The sequence below is a fragment of the Oncorhynchus masou genome, chromosome 14 (assembly GCF_036934945.1).
Source record: "Oncorhynchus masou masou isolate Uvic2021 chromosome 14, UVic_Omas_1.1, whole genome shotgun sequence".
In the NCBI taxonomy this organism is placed as follows: Eukaryota; Metazoa; Chordata; class Actinopteri; order Salmoniformes; family Salmonidae; genus Oncorhynchus; species Oncorhynchus masou.
The window spans coordinates 25,184,056-25,207,408 of record NC_088225.1 but is presented as its reverse complement, the minus strand read 5'-3'; the positions used below and the strand labels follow the sequence as shown (position 1 = coordinate 25,207,408).

Sequence of the window (23,353 nt, the reverse complement as noted above, 5' to 3'; positions counted from 1 at the left end):
CAGACAAAAGAGGCCGACCATAACTGACCATTATACTCGCAATGTTAATGTCATTAGGCAGCAGAATTTCATTACCACCCAATTTTACCAGAGTACAGCATTCTCAGCAAGGGAGTGATACGCAGTTGGAGATCAGGGTTAGGGTTAACCCTACCCTCACCATAACCCTACCTTAATTGAGCCAGCAAACTCAGTCATTTCTTTCTCCCTCTTACTAGGACAACATAGTAACAGACAAGGCTTACTGGCCTATGACTAGAATTTCACATTTGTCCTGTCCTGAATGTAAACAAAACCTCCCAGCTTCCTACATGTTTAGTCTTGTCCATTTAGGGCCAGATACACCAAGTGGGATTGTCTAATATTGTCTTGATAACTTGAACTCTTTCTTTTCTAACCTGACTACCAGCTGCTGAGTTTGTGGATAGACACAGGGCTGAGCTCATCCAGAGGGTTCGCAAGGTGATGCCCATAGCAGATGATCTGCTCAGAAGGGGCATGATCAATCCTGAGGTGTACTCTAATATTCAAACTGCCAATACCAGCCAGGACCAGATGAGAGAGTTGTACAAAGCCGTACAGTCAGGAGGGCCAGAAGTTCAATCAGCCTTCTACAGGATTCTGCTGAAACAGGAACCTCATCTGGTCATCGTTCTGGGTACAGTCCTCTCTCTTCCTCTTCTTGGTGCAGTTTGTAGGACTACTGTAGAATATGGCATTTTACACATTGTCACACTCTTCCCCATTCTGTGGTTAAGAACATAGGTGACACTCTGATGTTTGTTTAATTAAGGTCAAGTACAAATGTAACCCAGTCACAACTCAAAGCTAAATATCTAAGAATCTGTAAGTGGTTATCTTAACAGACAAGAAGCAGACCATAACTGACCATTATACTCTCAATATTAACATCATTAAGCAGCAGAATTTCATTACCACCCAATTTTACCAGAGTACAGCATCCTCAGCAAGGTAGAGACAAGCGGTTGGAGATCAGGGTTAGGGTTAACCCTACCCTCACCCTAACTTCATCATGCCAGAAAACTTACTAGGACAACATAGTAACAGACCAGGCTTACTGGCCTATGAATAGAATTCCACATGTTCCTGTCCTCCGGGGAAGGCAATCAATGTATTGAAAGGTAATGAAAGTGATTTGAAAGTGTCTGTTTTGTCAAACAAAAGAAGCTGTCTGACCATAACTGATCCTTCAATTCTGAATGCATGCATTGTTCTCCATTTTACCCCATCAAAAGCAGATGCATTTCCTTACCTGCCAAGTTCCCTCTAGGTAATTAATAATTAGAATACTCAGTAAGACAAATGTTCTTGTGTAATATTCTGTAATACAGGGGTCTTCAAATTTTTCTTGCCCAGGGACCCACACCCAGGCAAATCGGCGACCCAGGGACCCCCTTTAAGTTTACAATTTTAATTTTGAAAATGAAGACAATGGCATGGACAAAATTATTAACAGCCAACAAAAGCTTCATGTAGCCATCAATAAGCTTGCTGCTCATTTCTACTGCAATTTGGCCCACTCTTCAGAAGCAAACTGCTCTAATTCTTCAATGTTGGAGTGGTGGCCTCCACCAACTGCTGTTGTTCGATCTTGCCGTGTGGATGCGGTTCAGATCTGGACTCTTCACTGGCCACTCCAGAACAGTTCAGTGTTTCTTTTGGAACCATTCCAGGGTGGTTTTTGTGTGTTTCGGGTTGTTGTCCTGCTGGAAGACCCACAACATTCAACAGAGACACAGTGTTTAGACACTGGGTTGAACATTGCAAAACAGCTTGATAATCTGCTGATTTTATGATTTCTTGCACATGTTCAAGGCCCCGAGTACCAGAAGCAGCAAAGCAACCATACAGCATTACTGAACCTCCCCCATACATAATTCATTGTAGGGAAAGTGGTATTTTCTTTGAATGCTTCATTTGGTTGTTGGTAACCAGAGGAAGACCCCACTGCTGAAGAAGAAAACAACACCATCCCCACTATCAAAGATGGCGGAGGTTTGATAATGCTGTGGAGTTGCTTTTCTGCCTCCGGTGCTGGGGGCCTTGAACGTGTGCAATGCATCATGAAATCAGCAGATTATCACGTGTTTTGGAGTCCGATGTTCAACCCAGTGTCCAAAAACGCCTCTAAAACATACACCAGGAATGGTTAGGAAGAGATGCTGGACTGTTCTGAAGTAGCCAACGAAGAGTCCAGATCTGTAAACTCATGGCAAAATCTGAAAATAGCAGTTGGTGGAGGGCAAGCACCCCTCAAACATTGAAGAATTAGAGCAGTTTGCTGCTGACAAGTTGCCCAAATTGTCAGTAGAAAGGTGCAGAAAGCTCATTGATGGCTGCAAGAAGCGTTTGTCTGTAGTTATATGGGTCAAGCTCCAGGATTTAGTTTTATATTATTTGAACATCCCCACATTATAATTGGAAGAGGAAGTGTAAACTCTAACATGGCCTATTAGATAGAAAGGTGACTCCAAACACATTTTCTCAAGTAGCAACTGTTTAGCTGGTTGAACAAAGGTTAGCCATGTGTTGGCAATAATGTCCAAGTCAAAAAAAATACTTGTGGGTGCTTTATCAAAGCCTATGTCAGATGCTTTGTTGAATATTAATAAGAGTTGAGAAATAAAGTTGACATGATAACAAATAACATATTTACCTCTTTTATATTGTAGTCATGCAATGTACGTTTAGTTTATTATGTTATTACTAGCAATATTAATTTGAAAAAATCCACTTGATTTATAAATATATTCGTGAACCACCTGCAGTACATGCGTGGACACCTAGGGGGGTGCAGTACATGCGTGGACACCTAGGGGGGTGCAGTACATGCGTGGACACCAAGGGGCGTGCAGTACATGTGTGGACATCTAGGGGGGTGCAGTACATGCGTGGACACCTAGGGGGGTGCAGTACATGCGTGGACACCTAGGGGGGTGCAGTACATGCGTGGACACCTAGGGGGGTGCAGTACATGCGTGGACACCTAGGGGGGTGCAGTACATGCGTGGACACCTAGGGGGGTGCAGTACATGCGTGGACACCAAGGGGGTGCAGTACATGCGTGGACACCTAGGGGGGTGCAGTACATGCGTGGACACCTAGGGGGGTGCAGTACATGCGTGGACACCTAGGGGGTGCAGTACATGCGTGGACACCAAGGGGGGTGCAGTACATGCGTGGACACCTAGGGGGGTGCAGTACATGCGTGGACACCTAGGGGGGTGCAGTACATGCGTGGACACCTAGGGGGTGCAGTACATGCGTGGACACCTAGGGGGGTGCAGTACATGCGTGGACACCAAGGGGGGTGCAGTACATCCGTGGACACCTAGGGGGGTGCAGTACATGCGTGGACACCTAGGGGGTGCAATACATGCGTGGACACCTAGGGGGGTGCAGTACATGCGTGGACACCTAGGGGGGGTGCAGACCCCAGTTTGAAGACCCCATGTAATATATAGACATGCCCTTTATAATGTAATAATTCAATGGGACATATCAGATTATCCATTCGTTGTGACTCTCTCCTCTCTATCTCTCCTCTCTCTCCTCTCTCTCTGTCTCTCTCTCTACTCTCCTCTCTCTCTCTAGAGGACGCTGTTGGAGATCTAGAAGATGGTTTGAACATTGGAGAATCTTCTTCAGGGAGCATTGCATTGGAAGGTAATGACATCTTCAGCCAGGTCTTGTATTGTATAAACACACACAGCCTGCTTGTGTTTTATATCTATAAAATATATTTTATACGGTATATCTACCATTGTGTTGGTATGATAGTTCTCAATGACATGATGTTGTGCATTATATACAGTCAGGTCCATAATTATTATCACCCTTGATATGTATGATATCCTATTTTAGGTCCTGCATTACCTCTTGCTTCCAATATATTTCCTGGGACTGGAGGAAAATCTGCTGCACTTGGTGAGCTATCAACCATTTTGACATGTTTGTTAAAACCTAAAGTTCCAATTTGGTTCCCAATTTACATGAACATGTATGCAACATGAATCAAATCATTTCAATACTCCTTACAGATTATGTTAAAGGCAAGACAGCAATAGCTGCAATGCTCCCAATTATGCTAATACAATGTGTCATTTTAGCTAGAGAACTTTCTGGAATGTGGGAAATGTAAAACTTGTAGTGTATTTGAGTTTTAAAAAGGCTTCTGAAGTTTGTAAATCCACTAAGAAATTTCAGTCTTGATTGTCCCGAAAAATCTATCAACCCCTACACAAATGATTGTCAACCCCTACACAAATGTCCACAAATGAATTATAATCCACATAATCATTTACATTTCCTGTTGCTGCATGATTATTTTCCTGCTGTAGCAAACTGGCTCAAATGTAAATCCTACATATGTATAATTCTCATAAGCCTTTGATTTAACAGATAAGGTTCTGTGTCTTGACAATAAAGGTACAGTAGGGTGGTATTTTCTGTCTGAACACAGCGTTTTCATTTCAATACAGCATCAGATGAGGAATCGGTTGGAAAGATCACATACCACACCAATAACCATCTTGGAACAGGTGCCGATGGAATTGTGTTCAGGTAAACCAGCTTAAACGTTATTGTGGAAATGTGTTTGTAACCCAAATCCCCTCTTTGCAGCAAAAATGTCTTTGCGATCGGTTCATTGACTAAATGTTTATCTTTCTCTCCCTCTATCCTCCAGGGGTTACTTCCATTGTGATGATGCCAACAAGCGTCCTGCGGCAGTGAAGAGAATTGAACTAGCAAAACAAAGCAATGCTGATCGAGAGGTCGCTTTGCTTCTTCAATTGGACGACAATCCCCATGTCGTCCGCTACTTCTGCACTGAGAAGGACGGGCAATTCCTATACATTGCCATCGAGCTGTGTGCCGTCTCTTTAGATAAGGTCTAAGTCAATGACTCACTATTTTATTCTCTGACTTATCCAAGGGGATAAAACTTGATTATTATAACAGTCTCACATCATGATCATCTGTGTTAGAATATATACTGAACAAAAATATAAATGCAACATACAACAATTTCAAAGATTTTACTGAGTTACAGTTGATATAAGAAAATCAGTTAATTGACATGAATTCATTAGACTAATCTATGGATTTTACGACTGGGAATACAGATATGCATCTGTTAGTCAAAGATACCTTAAAAAGGGTAGGAGCGTGGATCAGAAAACCAGTCAGTATCTGGTGTGACCACCATTTGCCTCATGCACTGCAACACAGGCTGTGGATTGTGGGCCGTGGAATGTTATACCACTCCTCTTCAATGGCTGTGTGAAATTGCTGGTGTTTGTGTAAGACAACTACACATTTTAGAGTGGTCGTTTATTGTCCCAGCACAACGTGCACCTGTGTAATGATCATGCTGTTTAATCAGCTTATTGATATGCCACACCTGTCAGTTGGATGGATTATCTTGGCAAAGGAGAAATTATCACTAATGGATGTATACAAATTTGTGTTTCTGAGAGAAACACAACTTTTGTGAGTATGGAAAATCTCTGTGATTTTTTATTTCAGCTCATGGAACATAGGCCCAACACTTTACATGTTGCGTTTATATTTTTGTTCAGTGTACATTCCAAGGTTAGAATGCTTGGGGTTCATCAGCGCACTAATACTTGGGTGTCTCTTCCAGTGTTTTACTAAAGAAAATCCTTTTGACCTTCGCGGACTGAACCCAGTGATGCTGCTGCAGCAGACCATGATAGGACTGGAACACCTGCACTCTCACAACATAGGTTCTAATTACATTTTAAAAACGTTTAATTGAACCTTTTATTTAACTAGGCAAGCCAGTTAAGAAACCACTTGGCCAAACCCTAACCCGGATGACGCTGGGCCAAGTGAGCGCCGCCCCATGGGTCTCCCAATCCCGGCCGGTTGTGATACAGCCTGGAATCTAACCAGGGACTGTAGTGACACCCATAGCACTGAGATGCAGTGCCTTAGACCACTGCACGCCTCAGGAGCCCAGTATATACTGTAGACTGTAGATAATCCTAATGAAGTTACAGTATTAATGACCTTTCTTTATATTATCATTGATCAGATCTATGATCTTCCCACAACTCAGTAGACTGATTCATCCTGATCTTTTCTCCCCAGTCCACCGTGATGTGAAGCCCCACAACATCCTGTTGAAAGACCACTCTGACTCAGTCACGGTCAAGATCTCAGACTTTGGGATGAGTAAGCAGTTAGCGGACAGCAGACAAAGCTACAGTATGAGGTCGGGAGCCCTTGGCACCATGGGCTGGAATGCCCCAGAGGTCCTGGATGACAGCAGGAAAGTAAACCCTGTGAGTGGCTCATGATCTTTACACTGGACCAGAGAACTGTTCAAGTCATTACAGATTCAGAGATAATCCAGAAAGAAATGTGATGAAATAGGCTAATTGGCATTTCCTTACAGGAGTTAAACAGGAATGGCCCATTGCTCAAAGGAACAGTTCACCCTAAAATCAAAGTTCATCTGTTGTGGAGATCAAGCTCCAGTATATTACACATACGTACATAAGAAAGATAGGCACCATCTACACAACCATGGTGTGGGATGTGGACTATGCTCGACATTAGACAATAACCTCTTTAATCCAAAATGTTTATGCCAGTAAAGTATACCATTAAAAATGATGGAACCAGGAAGTTTCTGTATAATTTTATGATTGCCAATAGATAATTTGTTCGTTCGACATGGTGGGATCTTTTTGTGCCTGTAAAATTATTTATGCGGGAAATGGCAGTGGAAACGGCTTCATGCTCAAATATTGATATAATAACCATCATACTGAAGTAAACTTGGAGTCACGTCATATGTTGTGTGGTCCTCCCACTACGACTTTGGAAACCAAGCCGTTTATTAAGCTACACATGAAATAAATTCTGAACTTGACAGTAGTGTGATTTGTAAAATATTTTGTACCTTTATTTAACGAGGCAAGTCAGTAAAGACACATTGTTATTTACGATGCCGGCCTCGGAACAGGATGACGGCCGAGGAACAGTGGTTAACTGCCGACCCATGTTCACCTTGTCAGCTCGGGAATTCAATCTCGCAACCTTTCGGTTACTTGCCCAACGCTCTAACCACTGCTGCCCCCAAAAAGTGAAAGGTGATGAGCTTGATGCTCCTTTCCAATAAATATTGAGGGTCTTATTCTGGTGACATGATGATCGATGTTTGACTTCCATTTGACAAAAAATATTCTCGCTCTTATCCATCATAATCTCATGTCGACTAGCCTACTACTACTACTACTGTATCTGCTAGCTAGAGAGCAGATATAGAGTAGGCACATTTCTATTGAATTCAACCGTTTTTGTGACAAAACTATGAGTAGAATTGAAAATGCAATGGAAACATTTTTGAGTTTGATTCCGTACATGATAAAAAAGGAAAGGTGAGAACTAAGTCATGACGCACTGATCGTTATCCTTAACAAGTCCGGTTGGTGGGAACACACTACAGGCAGGAAAATGCAAATGTTTCTTTATGTAGATTTTAGAATATTTGCATGAAACTCTGTCACCAATTGGATGGAAACCTAACTATAGTCTGACAAATGTGAACTATTCTTTAAGGTTGCCTGAAGATTAGAACGGGTAATGATTGTGGTACTGTTCTGAAACAACTATTATTAAAGACACTCCTCTCCCTCTACAGACCAGTGCTGTGGACATCTTCTCTGCCGGCTGTGTGTTTTACTATGTGTTGACAGGAGGAGAACATCCATTTGGAGAACCCTATCGGCAGACTGCTAATATCATGGATGGCAAATACAACCTTAACGGATTACAGAAAGACAAACATGGTAAGGTTAGTGTACAACTGAAAGGTTGTGTTAGCACAGGGGAACCCAAGAGCAGACTCAGACCAGGAAACAGGGATGAATGAACCAAGTTATTTATTGTAACACAGGGAGAGATGAAGTTCAGATCCAGGGAAGCTCAGAGGAGTTGTGGGAAACCAGATGTAGAGGCTGAGGTTGGAGTGAGCTGGGTTGGGACAGGGTAAACAGGTCCGGAGGGGAATCCAAGGGAGTGATGGTGAGTTGTGGGAAACCAGATATAGAGGCTGAGGTTGGAGTGAGCTGGGTTGGGACAGGGTAAACAGGTCCGGATGGTGAGTTGTGGAAACCAGATGTAGAGGCTGAGGTTTGAGTGAGCTGGGTTGGGACAGGGTAAACAGGTCCGGAGGGGAATCCAAGGGAGTGATGGTGAGTTGTGGGAAACCAGATGTAGAGGCTGAGGTTTGAGTGAGCTGGGTTGTGACAGGGTAAACAGGTCCGGAGGGGAATCCAAGGGAGTGATGAGGAGTTGTAGGAAACCAGATGTAGAGGCTGAGGTTGGAGTGAGCTGGGTTGGGACAGGGTAAACAGGTCCGGAGGGGAATCCAAGGGTGTGATGGTGAGTTGAATGCAGACAGAGTAGCACGGTGGTGAGATGTGCAACAAGAGACAGGAACCAGAGTCAGAGCAGCAAAACTGCAGTGAGAGGAGAAACAGCGTCAGGCAAGGAAACAGGCACAACAGGATCTTAAATAATAACAAATAGCTAGAAGCATGACTGACTGAACAGAGATTACAATCTGACAGAGTGGAAGTGGCAGGACTGAGTATTTGTAGAGTTCTTGATTATGGAACGGGTTGCAGCTGGTAAGGAGCAGCTCTAGCTCCAGCACACGTGTCTCCAACCACATAATCACACACAAACAGAGAGGGAGGGGAGAGAGAGTGTACTGGAGCAGTGGCTGCAGGTCAAGGAGACACCGGATGTCCACTAGGGGGTGTGGCAGGAGCAGATGTGACAGGTTGTTTCTGAAATGATCATCGGAGTACTAATTAATTTAAAGTAAAGGAAAATAGTAATTTCTTTGCAGTGGCATCATGTAGCCTAACTTTGAAAATGAACTATAAAGAAAATGTAGGCTATTTGCTAATGGTGGTTGTGGGTTTTTAAATGGCATATTGTTGATAAATATATGACCTGAAACATTGTGCCTTCTCACTTATGATTAACCAAAACTAGTATTGTTCTCATTCCTGTAAATGGCCCATGTAAATGTGGGATCATAATTTGAGCTAGTTTGCTACAGCAGGAAAACAATCTTGCAGCAACAGGAAATATGAATTATTATTTAGTTTAAACTTAATTAACATTTTTGTAGGGATTAATACATTTTTTTTTGTTAGGGCAAATCAATTCAGAAATTTCAAAGCGGAATTTACACAATTTAGAAGACTTTTTAACCACAAATACACTACAAGTTTGCATTTCCTGTCAAGCAGGAAAATTCTCAACAACAAAAGAGTATTAAAATTAAGATCCTACATCTATAGACACTAAGCCAGAATTTGACCCTATGGAATAGTGATCTCAAATGTTGTCTTTGAGAGAGGCCTGATAAAATGTTATAATAAGCACTGCCATTGATTGCTTTTGTCATCATCTTTGTCTCAACTAAAAGTCTGTGTCTTTCTTCATTATAATCATCACATTGGTTCAGATGAAATACCCACTGGGCACAAACTGGTTAAATCAACGTTGTTTGAATGTAATTTGCCAACGTATTGGGATGTAGAATCTATGTGTAAAATACATTGAATTTGCAAAAAGTCAAAAGCGTAAACTGTTGTTTTGAGGGTGAAATTTCAACCACAGGATTATGTCATTGTGGTAACCAATGTTCAACATAGACAAACCTTATATAAAATATGTTGAATTTGTTCAATTGAAACAATGTTAGATCCAGGGATGCAAAGGGAGGGTATATTACTGGAAACTTTGAAAGTTTACTAGTAAACTACCAGAATCTACCAGAATATTTAATTTATCTTTATATATTTTTTACACACTTGTTTATTTTGCTACAGTATGTGAATATGTAATTATTGTCAGTGTTTTGGAATCAAACTGGTGGCAGTTGAGAAAATAATTAATAGTTGGATGAGTTTCAGAGGTAATTGAAAATAATGCCATTGTTGATAAGATCATTTTTCATTCATTTGGCTATTTTCTCTTGAAAAATAATGGTCTATCTACTAGAAACTCAATGACAGTATGGACAAAGAAATATAAAATGAATACTATATATTTATATATTTTTCAAAAAAGTAGTTGACATAGATTTTTTTGTTAATTACCAAAAGTACTGAAAATTCCAGTAACTTTGGTAAAGGACTGATAGCTTTGCAACCCTAGTCAGATCTTCAACATTATATACACTATCAGTAAATCACATTAGGCTGGGCAGCACCTCCTACTGGGGAATAGATCTATCTACAGCTATCCCTTTGATCTCCCATCCAGGGTTTTGACAAACTGGAATTAAAGCCAGTCTAAGCCAGACTAAGTCAGTGGCACAGATGGAACTATCTAAACAGAAGATAATCTCCTTCAAATGAAGAGCTTATTTCCAAAACGCTACAACTACCAATTTTTCACATTTGTGTTTTTTTCTTCACAAATTATTGCTTATGGGTAACTTCATGTGTGTGTAAAATGTTACTGTTTTTATTCATAGATTTGTATGATGTGTATGAAAATGTTGTTCTTTTGCTAAACTATATATGTCCATTATTTAGTTGAAATGGATATTTGACTGTGATTTGTGGTTGTTTCACCTAGTTATTTTAAGATGAATGCACTAAGTAGGTCATTCTGGATAAGAGCATCTGCTAAATGACTAAAATGTTCATTTAAATGGTTGATATACAGATATTACTGTATTGAATAATACACAAAACGTTTTAATATTGATGTCACAAATGTATAATTTGTACATTTCTTTAGTAAACAATTAGTAATTTGTTACATTTGCATGTGTAAAACTAGCAGTACAAATTATTTATCTTTTGAGTGAGACAGATATATAGCATTTAGCAAAACAACTCAAATGAAACCATCAAGTGATAGATTTTAAACAAACACTTCTGACATTGAACAACCCCATGCCATGATTAGATTGTAAAAAAAAACACACCAATCTCTTTCATAATTTCTTTAAACAATTTACCAAACTTTCTGAAAATGGATAAATCGTGTTTTAGAATGAAACTCTTCAAATGTTGATATTTGGTTGCGTTGACAACCAAACACAAATTCATGATAACTTTCGCGATACAGTAAATAGCCTATTAACTCGTCGACCAGTTAATAAATGATATGTTGGATTCACGTCTCTAACTCCACCAAAAATAAAAGGATTAAGGTTTAAGCCAGTGGCTCAGATGGAACTATCCAAACAGTTGATACAGTATCTCATTTACATGTTGATATTTGTTTGCGTTGTCAACCAAACACAATTCAAAATTACTTATGTAATATAGCCTTAGCCTAAAGTTATCTTACAAACTATTGTAACAGTATTTATTCAACCTTAAAATGAGTAACACATCCATGGCCACATGTTGATGTAACTGTAATAAATATCTTCCTATGTAATCTGCACAGAATTTCAAAATGGCATTAATCACTTGCACCATTTACTTTTAATGTAATCAACTGAATCCAGTTCATTTGATTGTGCTATTAGATGAAGCACAGTAATAACACATTAAGTAGTTGTATAAATAAACACAATATCTGACATTCCCATTTTAACTTTGTTTTAAATGTTTGAAAGTGCAGTGATAACACATTTAGGTAACAACAAACCAGAAATGGACAATATTGTTCCATTGTAATTTGGTTGTGCTTTTACAGTAGATGGTCTAAAGCATAGTGATAACAACACACTTTCAACAACTGTTGGCTGTCTTTTTAGTGGGTAAATATACTGTAGGTTATATTCTCATTGATTAAAATCTTCACCAAATATTACCCAGTTGTCCACTTTCATATGACGTGGTGTGTCCAGTTGTCCACTTTCATATGACGTGGTGTGTCCAGTGTGATGGTGTGTCCAGTGTGGGTACTTTCATATGATGTGGTGTGTCCAGTGTAGGTACTTTCATATGATGTGGTGTGTCCAGTGTGGGTACTTTCATATGATGTGGTGTGTCCAGTGTGGGTACTTTCATATGATGTGGTGTGTCCAGTGTGGGTACTTTCATATGATGTGGTGTGTACTTTCATATGATGTGGTGTGTCCAGTGTGGGTACTTTCATATGATGTGGTGTGTCCAGTGTGGGTACTTTCATATGATGTGGTGTGTCCAGTGTGGGTACTTTCATATGATGTGTTGTGACCAGTGTGGGTACTTTCATATGATGTGGTGTGTCCAGTGTGGTACTTTCATATGATGTGGTGTGTCCAGTGTGGGTACTTTCATATGATGTGGTGTGTCCAGTGTGGGTACTTTCATATGATGTGGTGTGTCCAGTGTGGGTACTTTCATATGATGTGGTGTGTCCAGTGTGGGTACTTTCATATGATGTGGTGGTGTGTCCAGTGTGGGTACTTTCATATGATGTGGTGTGTCCAGTGTGGGTACTTTCATATGACCAGTGTGTGTGCCCAGTGTGGGTACTTTCATATGATGTGGTGTGTCCAGTGTGGGTACTTTCATATGATGTGGTGTGTCCAGTGTGGGTACTTTCATATGACGTGGTGTGTCCAGTGTGGGTACTTTCATATGATGTGGTGTGTCCAGTGTGGGTACTTTCATATGATGTGGTGTGTCCAGTGTGGGTACTTTCATATGATGTGGTGTGTCCAGTGTGGGTACTTTCATATGATGTGGTGTGTCCAGTGTGGGTACTTTCATATGATGTGTGTCCAGTGTCCAGTGTGGGTACTTTCATATGATGTGGTGTGTCCAGTGTGGGTACTTTCATATGATGTGGTGTGTCCAGTGTGGGTACTTTCATATGATGTGTTGTGCCCAGTGTGGGTACTTTCATATGATGTGATGTGTGTCCAGTGTGGGTACTTTCATATGATATGGTGTGTCCAGTGTGGGTACTTTCATATGATGTGGTGTGTCCAGTGTGGGTACTTTCATATGATGTGGTGTGTCCAGTGTGGGTACTTTCATATGATGTGGTGTGTCCAGTGTGGGTACTTTCATATGATGTGGTGTGTCCAGTGTGGGTACTTTCATATGATGTGGTGTGTCCAGTGTGGGTACTTTCATATGATGTGGTGTGTCCAGTGTGGGTACTTTCATATGACGTGTGTGTCCAGTGTGGGTACTTTCATATGATGTGGTGTGTCCAGTGTGGGTACTTTCATATGATGTGGTGTGTCCAGTGTGGGTACTTTCATATGACGTGGTGTGTCCAGTGTGGGTACTTTCATATGATGTGGTGTGTCCAGTGTGGGTACTTTCATATGATGTGGTGTGTCCAGTGTGGGTACTTTCATATGATGTGGTGTGGGTACTTTCCAGTGTGTCCAGTGTACTTTCATATGATGGTGTGTCCAGTGTGGGTACTTTCATATGATGTGTGTCCAGTGTGGGTACCAGTGTGGGTACTTTCATATGATGTGTGTCCAGTGTGGGTACTTTCATATGACCAGTGTGGGTACTTTCATATGATGTGGTGTGTCCAGTGTGGGTACTTTCATATGATGGTGTGTCCAGTGTGGGTACTTTCATATGATGTGGTGTGTCCAGTGTGGGTACTTTCATATGACGTGGTGTCCCAGTGTGGGTACTTTCATATGACCAGTGTGGGTACTTTCATATGACGTGGTGTGTCCAGTGTGGGTACTTTCATATGATGTGGTGTGTCCAGTGTGGGTACTTTCATATGACGTGGTGTGTCCAGTGTGGGTACTTTCATATGACGTGGTGTGTCCAGTGTGGGTACTTTCATATGATGTGGTGTGTCCAGTGTGGGTACTTTCATATGATGTGGTGTGTCCAGTGTGGGTACTTTCATATGATGTGGTGTGTCCAGTGTGTGGTACTTTCATATGACGTGGTGTGTCCAGTGTGGGTACTTTCATATGATGTGGTGTGTCCAGTGTGGGTACTTTCATATGATGTTGTGTCCAGTGTGGGTACTTTCCAGTGTGGGTACTTTCATGATGTGGTGTGTGTGGGTACTTTCATATGATGTGGTGTGGGTGCCAGTACTTTCATATGATGTGGTGTGTCCAGTGTGGGTACTTTCATATGACGTGGTGTGTCCAGTGTGGGTACTTTCATATGATGTGGTGTGTCCAGTTGTACTTTCATATGACGTGGTGTGTCCAGTGTGGGTACTTTCATATGATGTGATGTGGGTACTTTCATATGATGTGGTGTGTGGGTACTTTCATATGTGTGATGTGGTGTGTCCAGTGTGGGTACTGTGGTGTCCAGTACTTTCATATGTGTGGTGTGTCCAGTGTGGGTACTTTCATATGACGTGGTGTGTCCAGTGTGGGTACTTTCATATGATGTGGTGTGTCCAGTGTGTGTCCAGTACTTTCATATGATGGTGTGTCCAGTGTGGTATGATGTGGTGTGTCCAGTGTGGGTACTTTCATATGATGTGGTGTGCCCAGTGTGGGTACTTTCATATGATGTGGTGTGTCCAGTTGTGTGTCCACTTTCATATGATGTGAGTGTGGGTACTTTCATATGATGTGTGTCCAGTGTGGGTACTTTCATATGATGTGGTGTGCCCAGTGTGGGTACTTTCATATGACGTGGTGTGCCCAGTGTGGGTACTTTCATATGATGTGGTGTGTCCAGTGTGAGTACTTTCATATGATGTGGTGTGTCCAGTGTGGGTACTTTCATATGAAGTGGTGTGTCCAGTGTGGGTACTTTCATATGAAGTGCTGTGTCCAGTGTGTGTACTTTCATATGACGTGGTGTGTCCAGTGTGGGTACTTTCATATGATGTGCTGTGCCCAGTGTGGGTACTTTCATATGACATGGTGTGCCCAGTGTGGGTACTTTCATATGACGTGGTGTGCCCAGTGTGGGTACTTTCATATGATGTGGTGTGTCCAGTTGTCCACTTTGATATGATGTGGTGTGTCCAGTGTGGGTACTTTCATATGAAGTGGTGTGCCCAGTGTGGGTACTTTCATATGACGTGGTGTGTCCCAGTGTGGGTACTTTCATATGACGTGGTGTGTCCAGTGTGTGGTCCACTTTCATATGATGTGGTGTGTCCAGTGTGGGTACTTTCATATGACGTGGTGTGTCCAGTGTGGGTACTTTCATATGGTACTTTCATTTCATGACGTGGTGTGTCCCAGTGTGGGTACTTTCATATGACTTTCATATGATGTGTGTGTCCAGTGTGGGTACTTTCATATGATGTGGTGTGTCCAGTGTGGGTACTTTCATATGACGTGGTGTGTCCCAGTGTGTGGTACTTTCATATGACGTGGTGTGCCCAGTGTGGGTGCTTTCATATGATGTGGTGTGTCCATGACGTGGTGTGTCCAGTGTGGGTACTTTCCTATGACGTGGTGTGTCCAGTTGTCCACTTTCATATGATGTGGTGTGTCCAGTGTGGGTACTTTCATATGACGTGGTGTGCCCAGTGTTGTTACTTTCATATGACGTGGTGTGCCCAGTGTGGGTGCTTTCATATGACGGGGTTGTGTCCAGTGTGGGTACTTTCCTATGACGTGGTGTGTCCAGTGTGGGTACTTTCATATGATGTGGTGTGTCCAGTGTGGGTACTTTCATATGAAGTGGTGTGTCCAGTGTGGGTACTTTCATATGAAGTGCTGTGTCCAGTGTGTGTACTTTCATATGACGTGGTGTGTCCAGTGTGGGTACTTTCATATGATGTGGTGTGTCCAGTGTGGGTACTTTCATATGATGTGGTGTGTCCAGTGTGGGTACTTTCATATGACGTGGTGTGTCCAGTTGTCCACTTTCATATGACGTGGGGTGTGTCCAGTGTGGGTACTTTCATATGACGTGGTGTGTCCAGTGTGGGTACTTTCATATGCCCAGTGTTGTTACTTTCATATGATGTGGTGTGCCCAGTGTAGGTGCTTTCATATGACGGGTGTGTCCAGTGTGGGTACTTTCATATGACGTGGTGTGTCCAGTGTGGGTACTTTCATATGACGTGGTGTGTCCAGTGTGTCCAGTTGTCCACTTTCATATGACGTGGTGGTGTGTCCAGTGTGTGTCCACTTTCATATGATGTGGTGTGTACTTTCATATGTGTGTGCCCAGTGTGGGTACTTTCATATGACGTGGTGTGTCCAGTGTGGTACTTTCATATGACATGGTGTGTCCAGTGTGGGTACTTTCATATGATGTGGTGTGTGTCCCAGTGTGGGTACTTTCATATGATGTGGTGTGTCCAGTGTGGGTACTTTCATATGACGTGGTGTGTCCAGTGTGGGTACTTTCATATGACGTGGTGTGTCCAGTGTGGGTACTTTCATATGACATGGTGTGTCCAGTGTGGTACTTTCATATGATGTGGTGTGTCCAGTGTGGGTACTTTCATATGATGTGGTGTGTCTAGTGTGGGTACTTTCATATGAAGTGGTGTGCCCAGTGTGGGTACTTTCATATGATGTGGTGTGTCCAGTGTGGGTACTTTCATATGATGTGGTGTGTCCAGTGTGGGTACTTTCATATGATGTGGTGTGTCCAGTGTGGGTACTTTCATATGACGTGGTGTGTCCAGTGTGGGTACTTTCATATGAAGTGGTGTGTCCAGTGTGGGTACTTTCATATGACATGGTGTGTCCAGTGTGGGTACTTTCATATGACATGGTGTGTCCAGTGTGGGTACTTTCATATGACGTGGTGTGTCCAGTGTGGGTACTTTCATATGATGTGTGTCCACTTTCATATGATGTGGTGTGTCCAGTGTGGGTACTTTCATATGATGTGGTGTGTTTCATATGAGTTGTGATGTGTGTCCAGTGTGGGTACTTTCATATGATGAGTGTGGGTACGATGGTGTGTCCAGTTGTCCACTTTCATATGATGTGGTGTGTCCAGTGTTGGTACTTTCATATGATATGTGGGTACGTGGTGTGTGTGGGTACCATTGTGGGTACTTTCATATGACGTGGTGTGTCCAGTGTGGGTACTTTCATATGACGTGGTGTGTCCAGTTGTGTGTCCACTTTCATATGACGTGGTGTGTCCAGTGTGGGTACTTTCATATGATGTGGTGTGCCCAGTGTTGTTACTTTCATATGACGTGGTGTGCCCAGTGTGGGTGCTTTCATATGACGTGGGTTGTGTCCAGTGTGGGTACTTTCCTATGACGTGGTGTGTCCAGTGTGGGTATATGACTGGTGTGTCCAGTGTGGGTACTTTCATATGACGTGGTGTGTCCAGTGTGGGTACTTTCATATGATGTGGTGTGTCCAGTGTGGGTACTTTCATATGATGTGGTGTGCCCAGTGTGGGTACTTTCATATGGTGTGGTGTGTCCAGTGTGGGTACTTTCATGATGTGGTGTGTCCAGTGTGTCCAGTGTGGGTACTTTCATATGATGTGGTGTGTCCAGTGTGGGTACTTTCATATGATGTGGTGTGTCCAGTGTGGGTACTTTCATTTCATGATGTGGTGTGTCCAGTGTGGGTACTTTCATGATGTGATGTGTCCAGTGTGTCCATATGATGTGGTGTGTCCAGTGTGGGTACTTTCATATGATGTGGTGTGTCCAGTGTGGGTACTTTCATATGATGTGGTGTGTCCAGTGTGGGTACTTTCATATGATGTGGTGTGTCCAGTGTGGGTACTTTCATATGACGTGGTGTGTCCAGTGTGGGTACTTTCATATGATGTGGTGTGTCCAGTGTGGTGTACTTTCATATGATGTGGTGTGTCCAGTGTGGGTACTTTCATATGATGTGGTGTGTCCAGTGTGGGTACTTTCATATGATGTGGTGTGTCCAGTGTGGGTACTTTCATATGACGTGGTACTTTCATATGATGTGGTGTGTCCAGTGTGGGTACTTTCATATGATGTGTGTGTGTGGGTACCATGTGTGGGTACTTTCATATGATGTGGTGTGTCCAGTGTGGGTACTTTCATATGATGTGGTGTGCCCAGTGTGGGTACTTTCATATGACGTGGTGTGTCCAGTGTACTTTCATATGATGTGGTGTGTCCAGTGTGGGTACTTTCATATGACGTGGTGTGTCCAGTGTGGGTACTTTCATATGACGTGGTGTGTCCAGTGTGGATGTACTTTCATTCATGACGTGGTGTGTCCAGTGTGGGTACTTTCATATGACGTGGTCCAGTGTCCAGTGATGTGGTGTCCACTTTCATATGACGTGGTGTCCAGTGTGTCTTTCATATGACGTGGTGTGTCCAGTGTGGGTACTTTCATATGAAGTGGTGTGTCCAGTGGGGGTACTTTCATATGACGTGGTGTGTCCAGTTGTCCACTTTCATATGGTGTGGTGTGTCCAGTGTGGGTACTTTCATATGACGTGGGTTGTCCAGTGTGGGTACTTTCATATGAAGTGGTGTGTCCAGTGTGGGTACTTTCATATGACGTGGTGTGTCCAGTGTGGGTACTTTCATATGACGTGGTGTGTCCAGTGTGGGTACTTTCATATGACGTGGTGTGTCCAGTGGGGGTACTTTCATATGACGTGGTGTGTCCAGTGTGGGTACTTTCATCACCATGTTTTTGAATGAACAAAGTGCCTTGGCCTTGAACCTGCCCATGGTTACTGTGTCTGTGTGTGTGTTTGGTCTTATCTTTCCCAGAGGACATTGTGGCCACAGACCTGATAGAACAGATGCTGAACATGGAGCCCCAGAGGAGGCCTTCTGCTGAGAGTGTGCTCAAACACCCCTTCTTCTGGATCCTGGAGAAACAACTGATGTTCTTCCAGGTCACAATAAAGTATAATCAATGCATAGCTAATATCAGTTAGCTAGATTACAATATTATTTAATTCTACTAGGGAAAAATGTAACTGCAACAGCAGAAACAATGGGTATTCTATCAATAGAATATATAGCAATAGTGGAGTCCATTGAGCATACAGCACGAGGGTGGTAAACGAGATGTTGGATTAATTAAAGTACTGTCTTCCCCTGTAGGACGTGAGTGACAGAATTGTAAATGAGACATCGGATGGTTCAATCATACAGCAGCTAGAGTCAGGGAGACAGGAAGTGGTGAGGAATAACTGGATGGAACACATCACAGCAGTTCTGCGGAAAGGTTAGTGACTGCTCTGAGATCAGCGTTTGAACAGCAACACTTTGCAGCCTGTAAAGCCATTTTCTATTACAGTATATTTCTAGTAACATTAACATCCAGATCAGAGGTGTCATGAATGACATGACTACATTTTCAAGATGAGTTTATTGCTGGACCAGACAACAGCAACATCTCTGTTTTGTTGTTGTATTATATTACACTAATGACAAACTTTCTTGATATCATAATTCTGTATCTTAATAGAATTGTTGTTGTTTGTTTACTGGCTATGTTTCCTCCTTCTGCAGATCTAGAATTACGTAAAATAACATATGAAGGGGGCTCTGTTAAAAGTCTTCTACGTGCCATAAGAAACAAGGTGTGTTCTGTCCAAATACAATTGCCATACTATATTAAAATACACAAATGAAGCAGAATAAAACATGTTGGTATATTTGCAAAACATTATTTAATTAGTCCAAAACATGAGAGGATGCAGGCATCCTCTATGCCACCTACTAACCCCATAAACCTGTTAAATGTAGTATTTATGTAAATCTGACACAAGAAACTAAATGTGTGTAAATTACATTTTATAAGCAACATGTTGTTTCTCATAGAAACACCATTACCACGATTCTCCTAAGGAGGTCCAGGAGACTCTGGGCTCCATCCCTGATGACTTTGTCTCCTACTTCACCTCCCGCTTCCCCCACCTGCTGCTGCACACCTACCTCACCGTGCGTTCCTTTGCTGAGGAGCTGACTTTACAACACTACTACCTCAAGTCCAACAAGAAACTTAGACAGCAGAAGAGAACACACCCAGAGCCTGAGGTGACGACAACCAAGCCAACAACTAAAAAAATGTGACCATAGTGTGATGTCAGGCGCTCCGCTGAGAAGTACTCCATCCCACACCAGCAAACCTCCAATCTACGTCAGTACACTGGATTGTCACGCTTCTTTTTACATGAACAATATTGGTTTGTCTGAAGAAGAAGCAATCACTTTCACTTGTATGCAGATGACACTGTTGTGTCTCCTATTTCACCGATGGCTGACCAGGTTCTGTCAGAGCTTTAATCTGCCTTTATTGTCTTGCCGAAAGCCTTTATTAACTGAAATTGGTACTTTATGCAGGTAAAACCAAGTACAGTGCCTTGCGAAAGTATTCGGCCCCCTTGAACTTTGCGACCTTTTGCCACATTTCAGGCTTCAAACATAAAGATATGAAACTGTATTTTTTTGTGAAGAATCAACAACAAGTGGGACACAATCATGAAGTGGAACGACATTTATTGGATATTTCAAACTATTTTAACAAATCAAAAACTGAAAAATTGGGCGTGCAAAATTATTCAGCCCCTTTACTTTCAGTGCAGCAAACTCTCTCCAGAAGTTCAGTGAGGATCTCTGAATGATCCAATGTTGACCTAAATGACTAATGATGATAAATACAATCCACCTGTGTGTAATCAAGTCTCCGTATAAATGCACCTGCACTGTGATAGTCTCAGAGGTCCGTTAAAAGCGCAGAGATCATCATGAAGAACAAGGAACACACCAGGCAGGTCCGAGATACTGTTGTGAAGAAGTTTAAAGCCGGATTTGGATACAAAAAGATTTCCCAAGCTTTAAACATCCCAAGGAGCACTGTGCAAGCGATAATATTGAAATGGAAGGAGTATCAGACCACTGCAAATCTACCAAGACTTGGCCGTCCCTCTAAACTTTCAGCTCATACAAGGAGAAGTCTGATCAGAGATGCAGCCAAGAGGCCCATGATCACTCTGGATGAACTGCAGAGATCTACAGCTGAGGTGGGAGACTATGTCCATAGGACAACAATCAGTCGTATATTGCACAAATCTGGCCTTTATGTAAGAGTGGCAAGAAGAAAGTCATTTCTTAAAGATATCCATAGAAAGTGTCGTTTAAAGTTTGCCACAAGCCACCTGGGAGACACACCAAACATGTGGAAGAAGGTGCTCTGGTCAGATGAAACCAAAATTGAACTTTTTGGCAACAATGCAAAACGTTATGTTTGGCGTGAAAGCAACACAGCTCATCACCATGAACACACCATCCCCACTGTCAAACATGGTGGTAGCAGCATCATGGTTTGGGCCTGCTTTTCTTCAGCAGGGACAGGGAAGATGGTTAAAATTGATGGGAAGATGGATGGAGCCAAATACAGGACCATTCTGGAAGAAAACCTGATGGAGTCTGCAAAAGACCTGAGACTGGGACGGAGATTTGTCTTCCAACAAGACAATGATCCAAAACATAAAGCAAAATCTACAATGGAATGGTTCAAAAATAAACATATCCAGTGTTAGAATGGCCAAGTCAAAGTCCAGACCTGAATCCAATCGAGAATCTGTGGAAAGAACTGAAAACTGCTGTTCACAAATGCTCTCCATCCAACCTCACTGAGCTCGAGCTGTTTTGCAAGGAGGAATGGGGAAAAATTTCAGTCTCTCGATGTGCAAAACTGATAGAGACATACTCCAAGCGACTTACAGCTGTAATCGCAGCAAAAGGTGGCGCCTCAAAGTATTAACTTAAGGGGGCTGAATAATTTTGCACGCCCAATTTTTCAGTTTTTGATTTGTTAAAAAAGTTTGAAATATCCAATAAATGTCGTTACACTTCATGATTGTGTCCCACTTGTTGTTGATTCTTCACAAAAAAATACAGTTTTATATCTTTATGTTTGAAGCCTGAAATGTGGCAAAATGTCGCAAAGTTCAAGGGAGCCGAATACTTTCGCAAGGCACTGTATATATTATATTCCAAATCACATAAAAAATGTATCTGATGATTTATGCATACGTACATTGGATGGTGCCCTCACTGATTATGTCCCCAACTAATAAATATCTAGGCATCTGGATTGATGATAGTCTGTCCTTCAAAAAGAATGTTGATAGGTTCGTTAAAGGTGCAATATGCAGAAATCACTCTGCCATTCCTGGTTTCTTAAATTGCAATAGTTTGCCTAATTTCAGTTTGTGACAAAACAAGTAATATAGTGTAGAGAATCATTGCACCATCTAAACTGTGGTGAAATATCTCTTCAATAGTAAGAATATTGTATTTCCAGGTGTTTGAAGCTGGTGTACAAAACTGAAAGTAAAAGGAGTGAAAATGAAACTAAAGAACGGGAAGCATGTAAATAGTGCATATAGAACATCTACAGCTTGTTAGACTTGCTTTCAATGGGAATGACAGATCGATAACTCACATTTCTATGTGAATTTGGTCAGGTCGCCCAAAAAGTGACATATTGCAGCTTTAAAATGTGAAGGTAGTCCGAAATGAGTATGATTATCTTGTATTCTTTGTTTATTGAAGAGGGTTCTGTTCATTTCCTGGTCTGAGAATTGATGGGCAAGCAGTGGTTCGACTGCATAGTTATTGAATGGGACAGATAATGTGGTAGTAGCCTATCCCGGGGGATGTACATGTTTATATCCCAGGTTGTATTCATGCTTAAAGCAGGGGAAGCCCCTTTATTGATATGTGTGCATGTATACTGTATGTTCAAGTATGTTTATGATCTGTATTGTATGTATTTTGAATGTTGATTGATCAGTGTGTGAAATGCCTTGCTTTTATTGGTTAAATGCATTATGGGTAGGGGTATAAGAAGCCTGTATTCTCATGGTTTTAGAGACAGACAGGGTAAGGTCTATTTATTTGATTGTGTAAATAATTGTACTGTTTGCCGGCTCTTTATCCTCACTTTGCAAATAAAAGCCTCACTCTGGGCAGGAAAAATCAGTTCTGTATTGTTGTTGCCTCATTGTTAAAATCCTACCACAGGGTGTTTCTCACACTATCCCAGAGAACTTGGCCAAACACCTGATAGAATAGATGCTGATTATAGAGCCCAGTGGAGGCCTTCTACTGAGAGCGTGCTCAAACACCCCTTCTGGAGCCTGGAGAAACAACTGATGTTCTTCCAGGTCACGATCAAGTATAATTGGTCACCTTCAGTTATAATAGAAAATCAAGTCATTTTATTCCCTGAATAAATCTTACCAACAATAACTACAATGGGGATACAGTAAATAGAACTACAAGAGGCAATACTGTAGCCCTCATTCTCGATGACTGGAATCTCTTTCTGGAGTCTGTTTGGCCTTGAGTCATTAATTAGAGCATTATGCATACCATGTTTGCCAAATATTTTATTTAGTTATTTTATGGCCATCTGAAATTGTGGACTCCCTTAGCTATATACAGCAATAAGGCAATAAAGGAGATCTTT

General features: G+C 41.9%; 1 protein-coding gene across 1 annotated transcript in view; it reads left to right on the top strand.

The window, feature by feature from the left end:
* Positions 1–22,863, top strand: part of LOC135554607 (serine/threonine-protein kinase/endoribonuclease IRE1-like) — a 31,473-nt gene extending 8,610 nt beyond the window's left edge. Inside the window, exons 4-15 of the mRNA XM_064987003.1 lie at positions 410–658; positions 3,616–3,687; positions 3,886–3,948; positions 4,503–4,584; positions 4,709–4,913; positions 5,669–5,771; positions 6,139–6,332; positions 7,697–7,844; positions 18,634–18,761; positions 18,973–19,096; positions 19,384–19,454; positions 19,696–22,863. Coding sequence (XP_064843075.1) covers positions 410–658; positions 3,616–3,687; positions 3,886–3,948; positions 4,503–4,584; positions 4,709–4,913; positions 5,669–5,771; positions 6,139–6,332; positions 7,697–7,844; positions 18,634–18,761; positions 18,973–19,096; positions 19,384–19,454; positions 19,696–19,947 — 1,691 coding nt within the window. The 3' untranslated portion in view covers positions 19,948–22,863. The remainder of the gene's footprint in view (positions 1–409; positions 659–3,615; positions 3,688–3,885; positions 3,949–4,502; positions 4,585–4,708; positions 4,914–5,668; positions 5,772–6,138; positions 6,333–7,696; positions 7,845–18,633; positions 18,762–18,972; positions 19,097–19,383; positions 19,455–19,695) is intronic.
* The last annotated feature ends 490 nt before the right edge of the window (positions 22,864–23,353 follow it).